At 33.8% G+C, this 20,026-nt stretch overlaps 1 protein-coding gene across 7 annotated transcripts in view; it reads left to right on the top strand.

Moving 5' to 3' along the window:
* LRRC7 (leucine rich repeat containing 7) overlaps window positions 1-20,026 on the top strand; it is a 491,842-nt gene that overhangs the window by 370,349 nt on the left and 101,467 nt on the right. For all 7 annotated transcript variants that reach the window (XM_070268846.1, XM_070268842.1, XM_070268844.1 and 4 more), the window contains 5 exons: window positions 201-273; window positions 11,318-11,447; window positions 12,451-12,566; window positions 16,609-16,678; window positions 18,623-18,722. In XM_070268846.1, coding sequence (XP_070124947.1) covers window positions 201-273; window positions 11,318-11,447; window positions 12,451-12,566; window positions 16,609-16,678; window positions 18,623-18,722 — 489 coding nt within the window. The remainder of the gene's footprint in view (window positions 1-200; window positions 274-11,317; window positions 11,448-12,450; window positions 12,567-16,608; window positions 16,679-18,622; window positions 18,723-20,026) is intronic.

The following is a 20,026-nucleotide window of genomic DNA, read 5'->3' as shown; positions in this document are numbered from 1 at the left end:
CATTGATGTAAGTAAATGTTTTGCAAATGGAAGGTCAAAACTAGACTACACACAAATATCAGTTTGTAGGTTTATATAAGCAGAATGCAGCCAATTAGCTGACACACATTCATCACAGCGATTCCTTTTATTTCTTTCATATTGTATTTCCCATCAGAAATCTGTTCTTATGTATTGATAAACCTTCTTCTCTGTTTTAGGACTGTTGAAAAAGCTAACTACTCTAAAAGTAGATGACAATCAACTGACAATACTACCCAATACAATCGGAAAGTAAGTGCCAAATTTCATACCAGTCAGCCTCTCTAAAGCCAGAAACAGAGGGATAACTTGAGTTTTCCCCTTCAAAACATTTTCTACTAGAGATGTTAATAATCTTGTTCATGTGTAAACTTATTTTAGACCATATTTTATTTGGTTATATATTTGTATATATCTTAATTTAGTTTTATATCTGAACACTTCATTGACACCCAACTATATAATATCATGAGAAATACTTAACTGTGACTCTTTCATAAGCAAAGTGATTACCCAGACCTTCAATTGCCTGTAATTTTCCAGATATAGTTAATTTGGTGTTTTTAACCGCATAAAATATGTCCTACAAAATCAAATCAATTTTTATAAGGCTCTGCAGTATGTATATTTTGCCATTATACTATTAGTAATATTTGGTATTTGTAGAAGTTTAATGTACTTTTAGAAGCTAAAGAGATAAGCGTCTGTTTTAGCTTGCATTTTTAAAAGCTTCAAGATGAAAGATCATCATTATTTTTTAAGGACAAAACATATTCCATTTATTGGAAAGCAACTTATTTCTAATTTTATAGTTCTTTAGGAAATATATATAATTATCAGTGTTTCACTGAAATGCTTTTGTTTACAACTTATGTAAAATGAGAGATCAGTAAGCTATCTTCATTCTAAAACTGTGAAAGGCCATTTTATAGGTTTCTTGCTCCACATCTCAGTGTGAAGAATAATATAAATCCATAATTTAACACATTTGTGTATACTGAGGGTGGAAATGGGGAGGAAGCATGGGAAATCTCTGTACCTTCTGCTCAATGTTGCTGTGAACCTAAAACAGCTCTAAAAATAATGTCTATTAAAAAAGAAGAAGAAGAGGAAGACTGACTGACAAACCATGGTTATTCATACGTGGGTATTTGGCAGACATCTTGTCAAAAATGAACGAAGTGAGCTTGACGCTTCAAGGAAACGAACTGACAGTATTTGTTGCCAGCGATGAAATTTGAGCTATCGAGCAAAAGTTAGAATTTTGGAAAATTTGTTTCTGCCACCATGAACTTGACAGCTTCCCAATACTTAAAGTCTTTTCTGATAAGACTTGTGTGAAATTAATGAAAGTGATTTGTTGATACTACATTGTGAAATGTGTCAACATTTGGAAAATCTGTTTAACTCAGTGAAGCCACATTTTCCAAATAACCAATGTATGAGTTACAAAATCAGACATGAGTAAAAGACCCATTGAAAGTGCAAAATACACCAGCTGATTTTAATGTATTGGTATGAAGAGTAAGAAAAGTTCATTGATATAATTTCAGATTCCACACTGCAATTATCCCCTAATAAACTACCACTTGTTGAGTTTTAGTATAGTATCAAAGAATAATCACAATTATCCAAAAAGCTATTAAAATACTACTCCATTTTCTAACTGTACCTGTGTGAGTTTGGGTTTTTCTGACATAATTCAGGAAAATAATATACACACAATCTGTTGTGACAGATTGAATACGTAAGCAGATATGAGAATCCAGTTATCTTCTATTAAGCCAAACGTTGAAGAGATTTCCAAAATTAAAACAATGTCACTTTTCTCACTAAATGTTTTTCTTTTGGAAATATAGTTACTTCGCATAAAAATGTTATTCACACGTCATGGGTTTTTTATTGTTAAGAACAAATAACTATTTTAAAAACCCCTGTTTTAATTTATAATATACCAATAGGACTATAAACCATAGAAACAAAAGTTCTTTAAGATTACCAGGGATTTTAAGAGTGTAAAGGGATCCTAAGACAAAAATGTTTGAAGATTTCTGTTCTGTCACACCGTGGTTTGGATGGTAAAGTTAAGACAGCTATCGTCTACCTTTTGTTCTCACCGTAAGGTAGCACCCGCATACACATGTTTTGTATTTGCATGTATGGCAAAAAGGACTATATTTCTAAAATTTAGTATACCTTTAATAGTAGACCTTAATAAGCAACCTAAAAAAGTAAAATAATAATAATCATATAATAATAATGGCTTTGTTTTCCTTAAGAAATTCAGAATCGATAGATCAAAAGTTTAGTGCACGGACTAGAGATGAAATTTGATTATGTTCCTGTTAAATGGCACCCCAGGTCACATGCAGAAAGTCTTTTGAAAAGGCTGGAATAGTCTATTTTTTTATGAAACATTCTACCTAATCTTCTGGGCACCATAATCCTAGAAATGTTAAGACCAGTTGCAGTGACCAAAAACATTCTCACTCTGCACATAGAACGTTTCAGGATTAGACTTGTCTTTGGTAATTGTTAATAGTTCAACTATTAAAAATTTGCTGGAAGAATTCACTTTTTAACATTTTTCGTAGTCGAAATAGATTCCATGACTTGTAAAATTGATTATTTTTGTTATTGACTCTTAGTCTGTGCCTGGGAGTTCCAGCTGCTCTAAAAATTGAATGTGTCATGAAAATAGTGAAAAACTTTCTTGTGTGTGCTCACGTTGTGACAGACACCATGTTTGCTGCCTTACATGCCTTCTTATGTAGTTACAGGCCCACTAACACTACTAGATGTGTATTATGATCTCCCCATCAATGGATACAGAAACTGAGGCTGAGAGAAGTTTCCAGATTTCAAAGCTAAGCTGTTCATTGAACTATATATGATGCCTCTTAATATATGTGATAGTTGAGTCACACATTTTGTAATATTTGGTAATTTAATGGGTCCCATTGCTCTAGAGTCAAAGGATCTCCCATAAGAAGAGAAACTGCATGCTGAGCCTTCTCTCTCTTGGCTTTGTCTTGGACAAGAGCAAGAAACTGAAAATCTGAATGGGTATTTTAAAAAGTCCTTCCTTCACAGAGTATGGTCAAAAAGTCCGCTGGGCTGGGAATCAGAAAATCTAAGTAGCTATGCAAAGCTGGGTAAATCCTTTCTTCTGTATGGGTCTCAGACTCCTGAGGGACAGTGCAAGGAGCACTGACTTTGGAGTCAGACAACATGGGTGTGACCCTGGCTACACCGCTTACTGTGTGAACTTGGACAAGTTACTTAACCTCTCCGTGGCTTCGTTTCCTCATTTATAAGTTCCACCTACATCTAAAATTCTCTAATTCTCTGATCCAAATGTTTAGTCTACAAATGGCAAATTTTCATAGTCTACTTACTAGACTGCTATAATTGCAAGAAAATAAGTGAACTTTGTTCTAGTTACCTGAGTGCTAAACACAGTGCTTCCCTCTGTTCCCCAAGCCTGGAAGGACACCCGAACCTGCAACTGTGCATGGCTTTGGGAAAAGAATTTGGGGCTGGGTAATAGAGTATATAGGGACCCTTGCTTTTATCATATACCCTCTGTACTTTTTGAATTTTGTATCATGTAATGTTATTCTAGTCCAAAAAATAAAAACAGTACATGCACACAAACCCTTCACTGTATAAAACCCAAGTTACTTCACGTCATACTCAAGTTCTCCCATAGTCTAGTCTAGACTGGTGATTCTCAACATGTGGTCCCCTGATCAGCAGCATCAGCTTCAACTGGGAACTTGTTAGAAATACAAATTCTCAGAGACAACCCCAGATCTACTGAATCAGAAACTCCGGGCGTTGGGCCAGCAATCTATGTGCTAACAAGCCCTTCAGGGGACTGAGATGCACACTAAAGTTTGAGAACTGCCATCTAGACTCAGCTTACTTTTATAGTCATCAGCTAGCTTCTCACACACTATTCCATCCTGCCCACATCAGACTTGCCTAAGAGACTCGTTTAAAATGAAGCTGCCTTCAAGAGGAAAGTGCTCGGTTGCTTTGGCTCTGGAACCAGCACTTTGTGGGTTTAAAACCTGGCTCTCTGATGTGCCGTTGGGTAACACAGAGGCTTCTGTTCTCTGCCGTAAACTGGAAATCATAATAATGTCTACCTCAAGAGAATGTTGTGAGGATTAAATGTGTCAATAAATGGAAATCGCTCACACATTCAATGAATGTTTTTTTTTAAAAAGTAAACAAAAATATTGTCTTAGGTCCTTTGAATTTCTGGGATTTGGATTCAAGAAATATGTTTACTTGTTTTTATGACTTAATTCTTCTCGCTTCTGCGCACCCACACCACAGCAGATTCCTCCTCCGAATTAAAAGCTCTAGTGAACCCATGAACTAGACCAGATTTCCTAAATTATATTCTTTGAAACAGTGACTTGAGATTTTAATAGGTATGACATAAAGATAAGTTTCATGGACAAATAAATTTTGGGAACTCTGTATGGGAGGTAGAGAACACTCTAACTTGTGACATATTTCCATTTATTCTATCAGTCTGTTTCTATCACCATTTAATTTTTCAGTTATTTTGCCATGTCTTCCTAACTAGAGTATGGGCTCCTTGAGGGCTGGGGTCGTCTTGAGCATGCTTCATCTCTTTCTTTGTACCTCAGCAGTATGGCACAGGGGGCGTATTTGCCAGCTTCGGACTAGACTTAGATTTCAATCCTGGCTTCTGCTCTCATTAATTAATTGACTCTGGGTATGTCACTCCACATCTCGGCACTGCAGTTTTCTCATCTGTAAAATAGAAATGATAGTACCTCCCAGAGGTGGTTGTGAGATTTAGTCTTAGGGAGCCTTCAATAAATTGTAATAGTCATTAATAGTAATAGCAAAAAGATTTATTTATTGATCATTGCTTATGTTTATCTGTGTGAGGATTAGTAATATAACATGAATGAAGCATCCAGTTCTTAAAAAGGAAAATGTTTTAGACTTATTTGCAAATAAGATAATAATACATTATCTTAGTCTGCTCAGGTTGCCGTAACAAAACAGCATAGACTAGGTGACTTAAATGACAGAAATTTATTTCTCAGAGTTCTGGAGGTTGGGAGTCCAACATCAAGTGCTAGCAAGGTGGGTTTTATTCTGAGATCTCTTCTCTTGCCTTATAGGCGGCTGTGTGCTCACATCACTTTTTCGTGGTGTGTGCACAGGGAGGGAGTGGGACAGAGAAAGAGAGAGAGAGAGAAATTGACTCTCTGGCATCTCTTCTTGTAAAGGTGCTAATCCCCTCGTGAGGGCCCCATCCTCATGAATTCATCTCGCCCTAATTACCTCCCAAAGGCCCATCTCCAAAAGCTATCACATTGGGAGTTAGATCTGCAACATATGAATTTGGAGGAGACAAAAACATTGAGTCCATCTCATACATATTTTAACTTATAAAAGCTACTGTTAGGAAAAGCAGTGTTTGAAATTGTTTCCGTGCTTTTTGTCAAAGTCCTTAAGAAGAAATTGTTTAGAATATTGTCGTTTGGTTATAAAGTCAAAGGACCTAGAGAGAGAAATTTAAAACACAAAAGGAAAAAACGTTAATGTATTTCCCAAAGTGATAGAAGTATCCTCACACACACACACAAAAAGTTATTGAGAAAAGTACAGAGAAATGATTAAATGGAATTTCATTGATGATTGTATAAGATTTTGGTTAAAGCACAAAACCAGCAACAATATCTATTTAAGAGCCATTCTCCTCTACTGCCTATTTCCTCCTCCACTTCCTGCCCCAGCATTTTTGGGTTGTGACCATTTACGGCTTGTGACCAAATTATAATTGCAGTGCTTACACCAGCATATGTGAAATGTTTCTATATTTTGGTTGGTTAAGAAATCTTTCAGTATTGGTATCCTAACTTGAAGCATATAGAATCTTTTTTTAGTGATCTTTTGCACTGAAGCTATTTTCTACTCATAGGTTACAGATCTGTTCACTAAAAAATACTTTTAAACAGTATTCTGCATTTGGGTGATATTTTTCTCCTATAATTAAAAAAAAATTACAGATTCCTTTTCCAATCAATTTAGTTAACTTCCCGAAAAATCCAAAGGAAGGCAAAAGTTAATAATTACTTTAGAAAGATAGGAAAACCAGGTGAAATGAAAAATATATTGTTTATACAATGATGGAATTCTGCTCAAAATCAGTCAACATAGGTGTTCCACAGGTAAAGTCTCTAAATAGTTGACTATGCCTAACAGATGCTATTTCTACCACAGTTTCACTGAATTTGGCTTAGACTGTAGGATTTAGTACCAAACTGGGTGAAGTTCACTTAGTAAGCACTATAGAAAAGAATTAGTCTAAATTTTGTTAATTTCTTGCCAGTATTTAGAAGCAGTACAAGCAACTTACCTAATGTTAATGAGAAAATTAAGAATGGCATCTAAAACTTGTTCCTAGCCTAAATTAAATGAAATTGATGGATATTGGTAAAAGTTGCTTAGCATTCACTATGTGCCCACTCCAAATGTTTTTCGTGTATTAACTCCTCTACGATATTTAGTCTTTATAACACATGGGTAAGTACTGTTGTCACCCCCTTATGCCCAGTGATGAAACTGAGGGACAGAGTAACTAAGAAATTTGATGAGAATATTGCCGCTAGTAATTGCAGGAGTCCAGACTCCAGTCCCCACTGGCTGCTGCAATTTAGTTTCTCAACCCCTGGGCTATACTGGCACTTTCAGGGAGCAGCTATATAAACAGCTTGCCTTTTCCAAGTTTTCTCTCTCTCTCTTTGGTTATTATATCCCTTTCTACTAAATCTCTGCTTGTACAGTCACTATTCTTCATAGTCACCTGAAATTTGTCTAGCTCCCATGTCTTACTGGTCACTTGCTGGTAATTTTACACTTATCTACTAGAAGGTTTTATTTACATAAAACAACTCATTGTAAAAGGGAAGGTTACAGGATAACTTTTACACGTTTCAGAAACAGATTGTTCAAAATTTGGGTTTTTCGGGGTACTCAATGCCTCGTAACAGGTCATTTTAATGGAATGCCAAATCCATGCCAGGGGCTTAGCATACATTTAATTTTCATTGAAACTCTATGTATTAGACTTTACCAACCAATTTTACAGATGAGAAAACAAGGATTAGTAGTAGATAAAGGTCACTCAGCAATTAAGTGGCCACACTAGAATTGAAACTCAAGCCTGTCTGAATGTTTTTCACTGAATTACATCACTTCTGTTAAGAATTAAAAGTGACCTAAGAAAATGAAGCCCAAAGCCATTTATTTTTATGTTTATTAGCATCTATGTTAATAGTAATTTAATGGTATCCAGTGGTTTCTAACGGTCATAAACAATGTTAAAGTGAAATTATAGATTATCTATGTAATACTCAGTCTCTCCTCCTTATTAGCCAGGTAATTGAGGGTTAATGACACAGTAATATCTTCCCAACCAAGACTAATTCATGGAGACCAAACTAAAGCAGAGAAAAATGTAGAGAATATTTCTAGAAAATTGTCAATATTATTGTTGATGTTCAATTTCAAGCATTTCTACCTCCGATAGTGTCACTGACGTGAACAAAAGCCTGACTGAACACAACTCTTGTAATATTGTATCGATTTTAGCTGTTATTGACATATCTATTGTGTATATGTGTGTGTGTTTAAATGTTACCCTTGAAATATCTGCAAGGGCTCTATTTAAAGCCTTGCAGCTCCATGTGCAACCCCAGGACCAGCAGCATCTCCGTCACCTGGGAGCTTGTTACAGACACAGCATCTGGACCCCACCCCACACCACTGACTCCGAGTCAGCCTTTTAGTAAATTCTCCTGGTGATTGCTGTGCACCCCAAAGTTTGGGAAGCAGGGCTTTAAAGCACTTTACACTTCCTTTGCAGAATGTTATTACTTTTAATGTGCACAATTATAGACTATAGATAAAACTTTTTTTAAAAAGGTAACTTTTTATCTCTTTTTTTGCATAAAGTATAATGAATGTATTTTTTAATTGAGGTATAATTGACGTATACCATTATATTACTTTCAGGTGTACAACATAATGATTCGATATTTGTATATATTGCAAAATGATCACCAGAATAAGTCTCATTAAGATCTGTCACCATACATAGCTACAAAAATTGCTTTTTTCTTGTGATAAGAACTTAAGATTTACTCTCTCAGCAACTTTCAAATACGCAATATAGTATTTTTAACCAACTATTGCTACCATGTTATGCGTTACATTCCCATGACTTATTTATTTTATAACTGAAAGTTTCTACCTTTTGACCCCCTTCACCCGTTTTGCCCTAACCCACCCCCCACCTCTGGCAACCACGATCTGTTCTCTATATCTATGAGCTCAGTATTTTTCGTTTTTGTTTTTTAGATTCCACATATAAGTGAGATCATACTCACTCTTTGTATTTGTCTTTCTCTTTCTGATTATTTCACTTCTTTTGATTTGCTTTTGAATGCCAGTGATAATCTGAGTAAATGTGACATCACTGTTTTCATATAGGGTCCTGCATTAAAATACCTTAGGTGATTTCTAATAAAGTCAGCTGGACTCTTAGATTATCATCTTGAATCTTGTGGATTTCAGAGATCATTAAGGAATGTATGTTTTGCACCTAATAGCTTTTCTCTGTTACTCAGAGACGTAAAATACTCTTAGGCTATAGGTTATTAATTCAGTATAACCCATGGTGCAGTAAAAACATTGTCTTTTTAGTGTAGGAAGTTCTCACTTTATACAGTAGTGAGGGAATGTGAAAACAACCATGCAAGCTAAAACTATGCAACACAGTCTTCATAATCAATGGGGAAAATTGTGATTGTTCTGACAAAAGGTCTTTAAAAACACTATTATTACTAGTTATAAATATGTAGGGAAATGGAATAATGGTAAAACAAATTTACTTAGTATGCGGTCGTTGTAAATTTTAGGAACATCAAGAATTAAAGTGGGTTTTTTTTTGGTAAAAAACTTATCAAGATTAGTTTGAACAATGCTTGCCTTCTTTTCATTCATTGTGTAAGTTATAATTCAGGGTGAACATCTTTTCTGTGCATCGTTGAATTGTCAGACTCATTTTTAAAAGCGTGGATCAACTTCCAAACTTTTATCCTTTGTGTTTTCAACGTTATGAAACATTTCTGACAGTTCCTTCAGTGTAAGTTTACTGCCTACATCACGTCCTCTGGGATATCTTCATCCTTTTTATCGCAACCACTTTCCTCATTTATGTCAGCAAGTTTGCGTTCACTAAGTTCCCCTGGCAGCATATCCCGTCTCTCGAATAGTGGCAGGCAACATTCTCACAGTCAGCTATTTCTTCTGTACCTCCATTTATGTTTGATTCAAATCCTGCAAAGTTATTTGCACAGTGTGCTAAAAGTTTCTGCTATACTGCACACGTATTACTTGCTGTTACTTCCTGCCATGATGCTTGAATATTGTCAGTTGTGTGCTTTATGTCATTTCTTCCAAAACTCAGCTAAAGAAACCACATTATAGCCAAGTCAAAAGTCTGTGTAAGGCAATAAGCTTTCAAAGTTGAAATAACTCCCTGGTCCGTTAGCTGTATTAATGGAGTGGTTCTTGGTGATAAAAAGAACATTTTCACATTTTCATTTAAAACCCCAAGAGAATTAGGGTGACCAACAGCATTATCCAACAATAGTAGTGCTTTGCAAATTTATTAAATTATTAATATTAAATTTTAAATTATTGTACCTATAGTATCTCTCTACGGCTGATTGACAAGAAGGCAACACAACTACATGATTTACTGTCTGTGTGTGAACTGAATAACAGATGTGCAGTGACCGTCACTAACAGACTTTGAAAGAAGTAATGAGACTAATCACTGATTAGGATGCACATCTGTTATTGACATTGGGCTTTGTAGACTAAAGAGTTAGCAACAAAGCGTATACTTTTTGCTGTTGCTCACAGTTAACGTATGGAGGTAATTGAAGTTTGAACCATGTTCTTGGGGAACTAATGTTGTTTAATGAAACCATGTTAACTGAAATTTGTGCATGTCAGAACTGTGCAAACTAAGGACTGCCTTACTGTCACTCAGGACTAACCTCAAAACACGTTTCTATAAAAGAAAGAAAAAATGAGAAACTTTAATTACATTTTTAATTGTTTAATTCTTTGACTTCTGCCTCTGAACATACATCTGAAATTTTTATTTTAAAAAGTTCCTGGTACTTTTGTGACCTCTTGCTGAGTACATGAGACCCTAAATCATTGATAGAAACCTTTTTTATTCGATTCTACCACATTTATTACAGGCATTATATGTGTAAGCCACTGTGCTAGACTTTTTTTAAGAAATAAATAAGCTCTTTTTAAACTCACTTCTTTTTAAGAAAGAAATAAATCTGGGTTTCCCATATACATTGATCTCTGCCCCCACCAACATGCACACACAATCACATAGTCATGCACACCTGGTACCCAACAAGGTGACCATGCCTGCATGTAGGGGCCTCAGAGGATTTAGAAATGAATTTATCAGGGTCCACTAATAAAAAGAGAAAATATTTCCTGAGCGTGTATCTTATGGCAGGTACTGTGCTAAGTTCTTTATTTACAGTATTTCATGAAATACTCGGAGCAAATGCAGGAGGCAAGATAATACAGTGGAGCCGCATTGTCTGCGTGTAGTCCCAGCTCTCCTCATTTGTGTGGCCTTGGGCAAGTTACTTAGCTTCTTTAAGCCTCAATTTCCTTATCTGTAAAGTGGGTTTAAAAATAATAGATATCTTATAGAGTTGTTATAGGGAAAAGATTAGTTATTTTTATCTCCAAAATGCTTAGTAAAATATCTAGTGTTTAATCAGTGTTTTTGTTGTTAATGTTTTGCCCCTTCATCCTCCCTTTCTTGGACCTGCCCTCCACACCCTCCTACCTCCCCAATGCCAGTTACGTGCACTCATTCCAAGGATGTACATCATGAACAGCTGGCTGTAAATGACACTAAGTTCTATAAAAATAAACAAAACCTCCTGTCGTTTTTAATGGTTCAGCTAAATGACAGGTGAATTTAGAAAGGGAAAACATAAAGCATATTTATTTTACCAAATTGAACTATTTCTTAACTGATATTGAACCATTTGGCTGAATTGATAATTAATTTATATAATATAGACGAATAACTTTGGTGAATTTGGATATGCAGCTTTTTCAAAGCTTTTTTTTTGCCATCTTGACCTTTTAAAATGTCTAACTAGTGTATTTAACTTTTCAGTTTATCTTTATTAGAAGAGTTTGACTGTAGCTGTAATGAACTGGAGTCGCTGCCTTCTACCATTGGCTACCTTCATAGTCTTCGAACATTAGCAGTCGATGAGAATTTCCTTCCAGAATTACCCAGAGAAGTGAGGAATAAACTTGTTTCTATTAACTTTTAATGAATCTGTTTTGGGATTAAATCTTAACAGGTGCAGTGGCAGTGTAGATTCATGAGTTGGGCTGTGAATATATATAGGAATTATCTACATATATATTTGTTAGTCATTCTCTTGTAAATGAGAAATGATAACTTCTTATATTTGACTCGCAAAATGCATTTGACTTAAATATTACTTGCAAAGGAAAGTCATAAAATATTGTACATTAACGCTAAGAAATAGAATTTTAAATAATTCATATATTTTGATTTTAAGAAGAGTTAAAAATAACATTTTTGAATAATTACATTTCCATTTCTGAAGTGAAATATTTTTAATGTAAATAAGTTTTGTAAAGTGTTGTGTTGCCTAATAACATAATTTTAACTTCAGGATTCACCAGGAGGTTCTGTTAGTGTTTATCTCTAAATAGGATTTTTATTTATTAATATCAAGAAAAAAGTATGGAGTATATTTTAATTTAACATTTGCTACTAAACACTTCTATAAAGAAGAAACAGTAATCAATGTATCACTATTTTAGAGCCAAAAGTTATGAATAAAAATGACAAATACCATTGTAACATGAAGTAAAACTAACTTTGCAAAGGAAATGTCAATAGGACTTCATTTTCTGAGTACATAAGATCCTCCATTATAAACATAGTTGTGTTGGTACTCACTTAGGTGGACAAAAACAATGTGATTTATGTAAACAATAAAGTTAATAAATATCCTGAAAATAAAGTTATAAAGAAAATTCTTCCTCCCTAATATGTAAAAGAACATGAGATATACATTGCCTTAATATCTAAAGGAATATGTATAATATATACACATATTTTAGAGTGAGGTTATATATAAAAAATGCATATTAGGAGAAAAGTGATAAGGAAATATGTAAATTAATTAAATTGCTTTATAGATTATAAAATTAATACATAAAAATAGTTTACACTGTGCTTTACTTATTTTCTTTTGTTACCCATAGATTGGAAGCTGTAAGAATGTAACAGTTATGTCGCTACGCTCCAATAAACTGGAATTTCTTCCTGAAGAGATTGGACAAATGCAGAAATTAAGAGTCTTAAATTTGAGTGACAACAGGTATTTCTGCAACATTTCACAATCACATATTGCTTATTTACTAAATGCAAATTATTGTTTCTTGTTAATAATTTTGGAAACTTTACGATGAAATATATGGAATACAATTATGCATCACTTACTGATGAGGATACAGTCTGAGAAATGTGTTGTTAGGCACTTTTGTCATTGTGTGAACATCATAGAGTCTACTTACACACACCTAGATGGTACAGCCTACGACACACATAGGCTATATAGGACCAATCTTGTGGGACCACTGTCATATATGCGGTCCTGCATTGACTGAAACGTCATGTGATACATGACTATAGTTAGAAAACAGCAGAAGCTAGATTATTTTTAAACTGATATTTCTAAATTTTATTATTTGATTATATTAAAATAATACATTGTATATTAAAATTATGTAAAATTTATATACCCAAATTTATATACCAACATATGGTATTATATACCATATGTATCTCCTATATGCACAAAGCATAATATTATGAAGGCATGGAAAAATAACTGTAATAAAAAGCTACAGAATTTATTAGTAAAAATATGTGCTTAGGTATATACATATGAGCACATATGTGTTTTCATGTATCCATTTATGTCTCCAGTAAATTAGCTGGGCAATGTGTATATTGTCAACACCATCAGAATTCTGGTAAGAATATTGCTAATAAGCTAATGCTCAAAAGTTGTAAGGTTTATGAATTATGGTAAGGACAACCAAATGGTCGTTTAGTCATGTTCAGAGCAGGATGAAAAAGGAAAGATTAGTCCTTTTCTTGTGACAAAAGTGTTACATCGGTGGATGGGTTAAAAAAAATCTAAAACTGTGATCCATCTTTGTTTCCACAATTGTCCTCAAATAGGAAAGCATAAAAATGAATATTGACTAAAGATAACTACTAAGCATATAAAGCGATTTCAGAATAGAATACACGAACTTTTTGTTTTCACTAAGTTTCAGTCAGACAAAATATAGTCTAAGAAACAGATTTTTCAACAAAACTATCAAGAATTAGTTTTTATGGAACATGAAGAATGTTCAGATTCTGAAAGTTTCAAGATAAGTGTGGGAATACTCATTTGTTTGTTTAAGAAAAAAATAGTGTGAATTTCAAAAAATCATTCAGTTAGTAGCTCAATAATGTTCCCAACTAAGAGAATAAAATAATTTATTAAAAGGTTTGGGATTTTATTTTTAAAATTAGGGTGATGAGGAAGCTTCATAACTTGGTGCAACAAGAGTAAGTCATGTCAAACCAACCTCATTACTTGGTTTGACTGGCTTACCAGACAGGAAAATGAGGGAATTGCCTTGAATGTTGTGCATGACTTTCAGCAAGATATTTTTCAAAGTTTTCCGATTATATTCTTGTGAATAACGTTAGGAAATATAGTCACAGAGATATCATAGGAAGATATATTCCCACTGGATTCAATTACAGTTCCCAGCGGAACCAAGGTCCATTATCATCAACTTGGAGGGAGGGTTTTCATGATGAGCTATAGCAGTCTCTCCCAAATTCTTGATCTGCTCAACTTTGATTCATTAATAAGCTACATGATCGTGCAGAAAATATGCTTATCAAATATTAAAAATGACCCATAGTTAGAAGGATTATAGTGGAGTTATTTATTCAACAAATAGAGCATACCTGAGTACCTACCATGGGACAGAGACATTGCTAGATGCTAGTGCAAAAGATACTAATAAGATATTGGGTGAGAATCTCATGATATCAGGAGTTTAAAATATTTCATCCATCTAGAACTATAAGCTTTATTTATTTCCTAGTACAGTGAGTAGAACACAGTCTTGAGTCAAATTAGTATTTTTAAATTAATGAATTAATCAATGAATCTTAACCTGAGGTTAAAATTAATATTCAGCCAAAGCTGAGGCCAAAGTTGAACATTACTATCAGAAAATGAACAGCTTGGATGAAAGATTAAATATGAAGTGTCCAAAACTCATGATTACTACATGTCATATTTATAATAGAATGCATTTTAAACATTTGGTATTATAGTTCAGGAATAATTATTCCTTTGCACTGTCAACAGCATCATTGCTCCTGTGGTCAATTTATTTGCACATTTCTGATATTAAATAGAGGCTCACTTTCAATGCAGGTCACCGGAAGGGCAAGGAAAAATGAGGGTCGCTCATCCTAACAGTTGCTTTCATCTCTTCATACTTTACATTTATGACTGAATTGTTGATGATTTGTCATGGATGTTGCTGTATATGATTCTGGAGAGTTTTCCCCTCATGTACTTTTTTTTTTTTAAGATTTTATTTTTTTTCTTTTTTCTCCCCAAGGCCCCCCAGTACATAGTTGTATATTCTTTGTTGTGGGTCCTTCTAGTTGTGGCATGTGGGATGCTGCCTTACCATGGTTTGATGAGCAGTGCCATGTCCACACCCAGGATTCAAACCAACGAAATAATGGGCCGCCTGCAGCGGAGCACGCGAACTTAACCACTCTGCCATGGGGCCAGCCCCCTCCCCTCATGTACTTTTGATGTGGCAGAATTAATATTCTGCTTTTAATTTTTCTCCACATGATGTGAAAAGTTCTCCCCATAAGACCTTACTTCATAATTTCTGGGTTAAATAAAATTAAATAACTAAAAATTAGAAATATCTTTTATGTAATTTGGTTTAATGTTATATATACTAGTATAACAAATAATTCTATAAAAATAGAATTATTATATAATTTCTTTTCCTTCTTTATATTCTTATTTATCTTTTACAAATATTTATTAGCTCAGAAAGGTTACTATATTCTTCCTAAAGTTGTCTTGCTAATGTACACTCTGTTAATATTTGCATTGGCTGTCAATATCTTTATTAAATTATTTGAAAGTACTTAACTGCTTTTGCATATAAAATGAACTGCTTCCACAATCCCTATTAATTATTGCAACATTTTGCACTTCCATTATCAAAATATATTTATTCTTCAACTGACTGATAGAATTCAACATATTAAAGACTTAAGGAAATTTTTCATTCCAAGTTATGTCTAAAATGCTTATCTGTATTCAAAAGTGTGCATGCAGAAATTAACAATAAATCCATTGGCATGCCTTGTTTGTATTATGTGCTTTGCTGTCTAGTTATGATGATAACCTATATAATCACAATTTATTGATCATGCCAATTTCAAGGATATCATATAGGATGTTGAAGTAGGCATTTGGCAGTTTGACCCTCCAAAGGCTGAAGCCAAAGCTAAATAGATGGTTTTAATTGAATACTAAAGCTGAGCCAAACTTCACAAATCTCAAAATGCTATTTTTAAAGATTCCTTATTTAAATATCTACTATGTAATATATGAAGGGTGAAGGAACAAAAGGGCACACCTTCAGAAGGCAACATAACATTGGGAGCTGTAAATTTCTTTAGTAGTAAAACAGACATGGCCCCTTGCCCTCATGGAGCTACAGTTTTGTGGGGATATCAGACAGTGAAAAAATAATCACGAAAATCAATGTCATTACAAACTGTGATATGTTCCATGAAAGAAAATGCAAGGTGTTTTGAGACTAGATTGGGGAAAACAGTTTAAATGAGGAGTCAGGAAAAAGCCTCTTTGAGAAAATGGCCTTTAAGCTGAGAGCTAAAGGACATATGATATTTAGTCAAGAGGAGCATGCAAGAAAGAGTATTCCAGACAAAGGAAAGGGCTTGGCTAATCCTCATAGTAGGCTGAGAGAGGGCCAGTAGTGCTGACTAAGTCAGGAAAAGAATAGCAGAACCTTCTGGAGGAATTCTGGGTGGCCAGATCTTATAAGGTCCAACAAGGCATGCTAATAATTTTGAACTTATCCTAGATACCACAGGAAGCATTTAAAGGGCTGTAAACAGGAGATTTTTCACTTTTTAAAGATTGCTCAGGCTAGTCAGTGGAGAAAGAATTGGAGAGAAGAAAACGAAATCAATAAGTTACAGTATTCTAAATAATTCTTCATAAAAGTGAATTTTATCCATCTTCACCCATGCTATTAGAATTTTCTTGTTTTTTGCAGATTGAAGAATTTACCATTCTCATTTACCAAACTTAAGGAGCTTGCAGCTTTGTGGCTTTCTGACAATCAGGTAAAAACTTTTATTACCTGATTTATTTTGCTTATTAAAATGGACGCTAATGGAAACTCTGGATTACTAACTTAACCCCAATAGATACCTCTGACAATTACTGCAAAATATATTCTTTATCCCCTGGAGGTGATATTTTTGTAAAGGTAGTAATTCAAATCTGTATTTCATTCCTGTAGACAAAACAGTACTGTAATCCCCACCCTTTTTAAATACTTCAATTTAGCATCTACTTCATTGTCAGAGATCTAATACACAAAATGATCATTTTTATAGCTTTGTAGCTCCAGGTGGTACATGTATGTCCTTAGAGGACATATTTTAATTATATCTCTGAAGGTGAAGATAAGAAATCATTACCACAATCCGCACAAGAGGGAATTATTATCCTCCATGTTCCTTTTTCTTCTCATACTTTTAATTATAATCAACTTAATTCTAAAACTTTATTCAAGAAATTTGCAGATATCTTTGCCACTATTAGTATTTTCTCTGAAATTGTTTTGAATTTATTCCTGAAACTCATAAAAATAGATTATAATTTAATCAGTAATTGAGTGCTAATGAAAAATTTTATTAACTGGAAAATAACAAGAAGCAGTTGCAGACATCTGATTTGCCCCTAGGAAAACGGGTGAGAGAGAGTTTTGACGTAGTTTATTAGTCCTCCTTTACTCTTTTCTGGTAATACTAAAATTTTGAGACACCTATCCAAAAATGTGAATAGTCAAATGAAAACAAATCATCTTGAATTTAGTTTGTTATTTATTGATAGCAGAAAAGCAGAGTTACTGGTAAATGAATGGTTCAGACTTCTAGGTATTGGGCTACTTTCATGAAAAATTAAAATAAACATTTATAAAGGTAAAATGTAAGTGTAAGAATAATGTTCGTGTCCCTATAGTCATTACAGTGCTTGCTTTCATCTACTGAGTAAAAAATTAGATTGTCATTCAAATTTAAATCTTATCAATGAACTATAGATTTTTCAAGGCATCAACCTATCATTATAAATAAATCATTTCTGGAATCAGTGAGAATTATGCTAATGGAACAGTCTACTCTACAGACTTGCATTGTGAAAAAACATCCCCTAATATCGTGATTTATTACTCTTGTGGGAGAGTGAACAGAACAGTGACTGCATCATTTAACTTTTATTTAGAACAGTGATTTAATGTGTTTCTGACATAGTTTCATGAGACAAGTTGGTATCCCAAATCCCCTTTGTGCTTCACTCGTATTAATCAACGTCATGAAATAAGCAGATTTTTAAAACATTAAATAATGTGATCATTTCCAATATATTTCTATTTACAGCATGCCTTGTATATAATATCAAAGTTCTAAAACACTCTACAAAAATAGTATTTCTGAAATAAAATTAAAAATAGAGAATGAAATATAACCACTCATAGGTAAATATGTTGTGATAGATACAAGTACAGTTGCTTATCTGTATGTGCACTCTGGTTGCAAAAATACCTCTTGAAAGTAAATGTTTATGTTGTAACCTAATTAAATCCACAGATGGTCTTGCATAGCATGAATTTGATAGAAGATTCCATTTGTCTTTTTAGGGCAACAGTATGTAAAAATGAATGGGCATATAGAACCATACCAAAAGCTTACTTAGTTGAAACAACTTAATACATTTGGGTCTTTTCAGGATTAAAATTGACATTGCTCAGTGAAGATGAATAGGTTTTGTAAAAGAGAGAGAAAAAGAAAATTTCATCATGAAGACCTTGGAATTTAAAAATATTCCTCAACAATAGTCTTATTTTGTTATACTTTCTAATTTCATTACTTTTCTCCTTGATTTTCTTTTAATTGTTCATTCAGCTTCAGTGAGGCCACACTATTGACCATTATCTTATATAAAAGAAACAGTCTTCATATTTACTATTTAACTAATCTAATTTGTATATTCTTTGCTTCCAGTCCAAAGCCCTTATCCCCTTACAAACTGAAGCCCATCCAGAAACAAAGCAAAGAGTATTGACTAACTACATGTTTCCCCAGCAACCTCGTGGTGATGAAGGTAAATTGTCAGTAGAAATTCCTCCCATACTTATGTGATTATGGATAAAAGGAATTAACGTCATTCTGATCTCTGGCCAGGAATATTGACCATGGGCAAGGCTTTAGAGATAATTACATGGCACACATAGATCATTTGAGGGTTAACTCTAAACATGAATCTTATCTTCCACACTATAATATTTTAAGTAAGATGCCAAAAACAAAACTCTTCCTTTTTATATCTTACATGAAAATAGCATTGACTTTTAGGAGAAACTTCTCCTGGTGGATTGCATGACACAGGACTGGTTAACCTAGTGTTAACTAATTGAATGAGCTAAGAAGAGTCAGATCTTAAAGAAGGTTTAATGAGCTGGTTTATTTCCTGTGTTCACTAATTTCATGAACACAGTTTAAACATTTAGTCCCGTGATCTCAGGCCCCAAATTATTTCATGTTAAACGTCAACCCTAAGAGATGACTTGCAAATTATGACCATTCTTTCTTTTTCAAGTTGAGTTTCCCTAAACAATGTCAGCAACTATGATAGGAATACTTTTTGAAAAACCTAAACCTTTTTCAATAATTAAATCTTCCATCCTACGATCACATTATTCATAAAACTTTTAAAAGAGGTTTGTCCTTTGCCCTTTGGAACTCAGCATAAGCTCCTTAGCCCAAGCCAGCACAGGCTGTCGTGCACATTTTCTATAGTCTTACAGTGAAAGTAATTCTTGGAAGAGTAAACCCACTTTAATCCACCTGTAGATTAAATCCACCCAATCCACTTGAATGAGACCAACTTTTAAAAGAAACTATTTGCTTTTATTTTTAGGGATAATTATAATAAATGTCTTTAGCCTTTGACTTACAAATGTAAGCCAATCATTTTGGGATATTTCAGGATATTTTTGTTCAAAATTTGACTTACAGAAGTAGGAAAAGGAAAGATTATTTTCATATGTATTATTCAGTCTTCAAGAAAATTGATCTTTTGAATTTGTGAAAGAAAAGCTAGTGTGTTTATATATGGGATAAGAAAAGTCTTAAGTAAGGGTTATGTTTTATTCTTGCAATTTTACTTATATTTTCATTTTAATATCCCTAGATTATCAAAATATTTCATTTCAAAAGGATGTAGGGGAAAATGAAAAATATCTCATATTCTCTAGTCATTTCTGAGATCCTGTCTCAAAGATCAAATCCCTAACTTGTTCCAGGGAGTGAGGTAGATCTCGTTAGGTAAGGTGTGATGTTCAGGAATTCACCTAGTTTTGTTTTGTTTTCCTTTGAGGGAGGAAGAGTTGATAGTAGAAAAGTTTT

This window comes from Equus caballus, chromosome 5 (genome assembly GCF_041296265.1).
Source record: "Equus caballus isolate H_3958 breed thoroughbred chromosome 5, TB-T2T, whole genome shotgun sequence".
Taxonomy (NCBI): domain Eukaryota; kingdom Metazoa; phylum Chordata; class Mammalia; order Perissodactyla; family Equidae; genus Equus; species Equus caballus.
The sequence above is the reverse complement of the archived record's forward strand: the minus strand, read 5'-3'. Positions and strand labels throughout refer to the sequence as shown.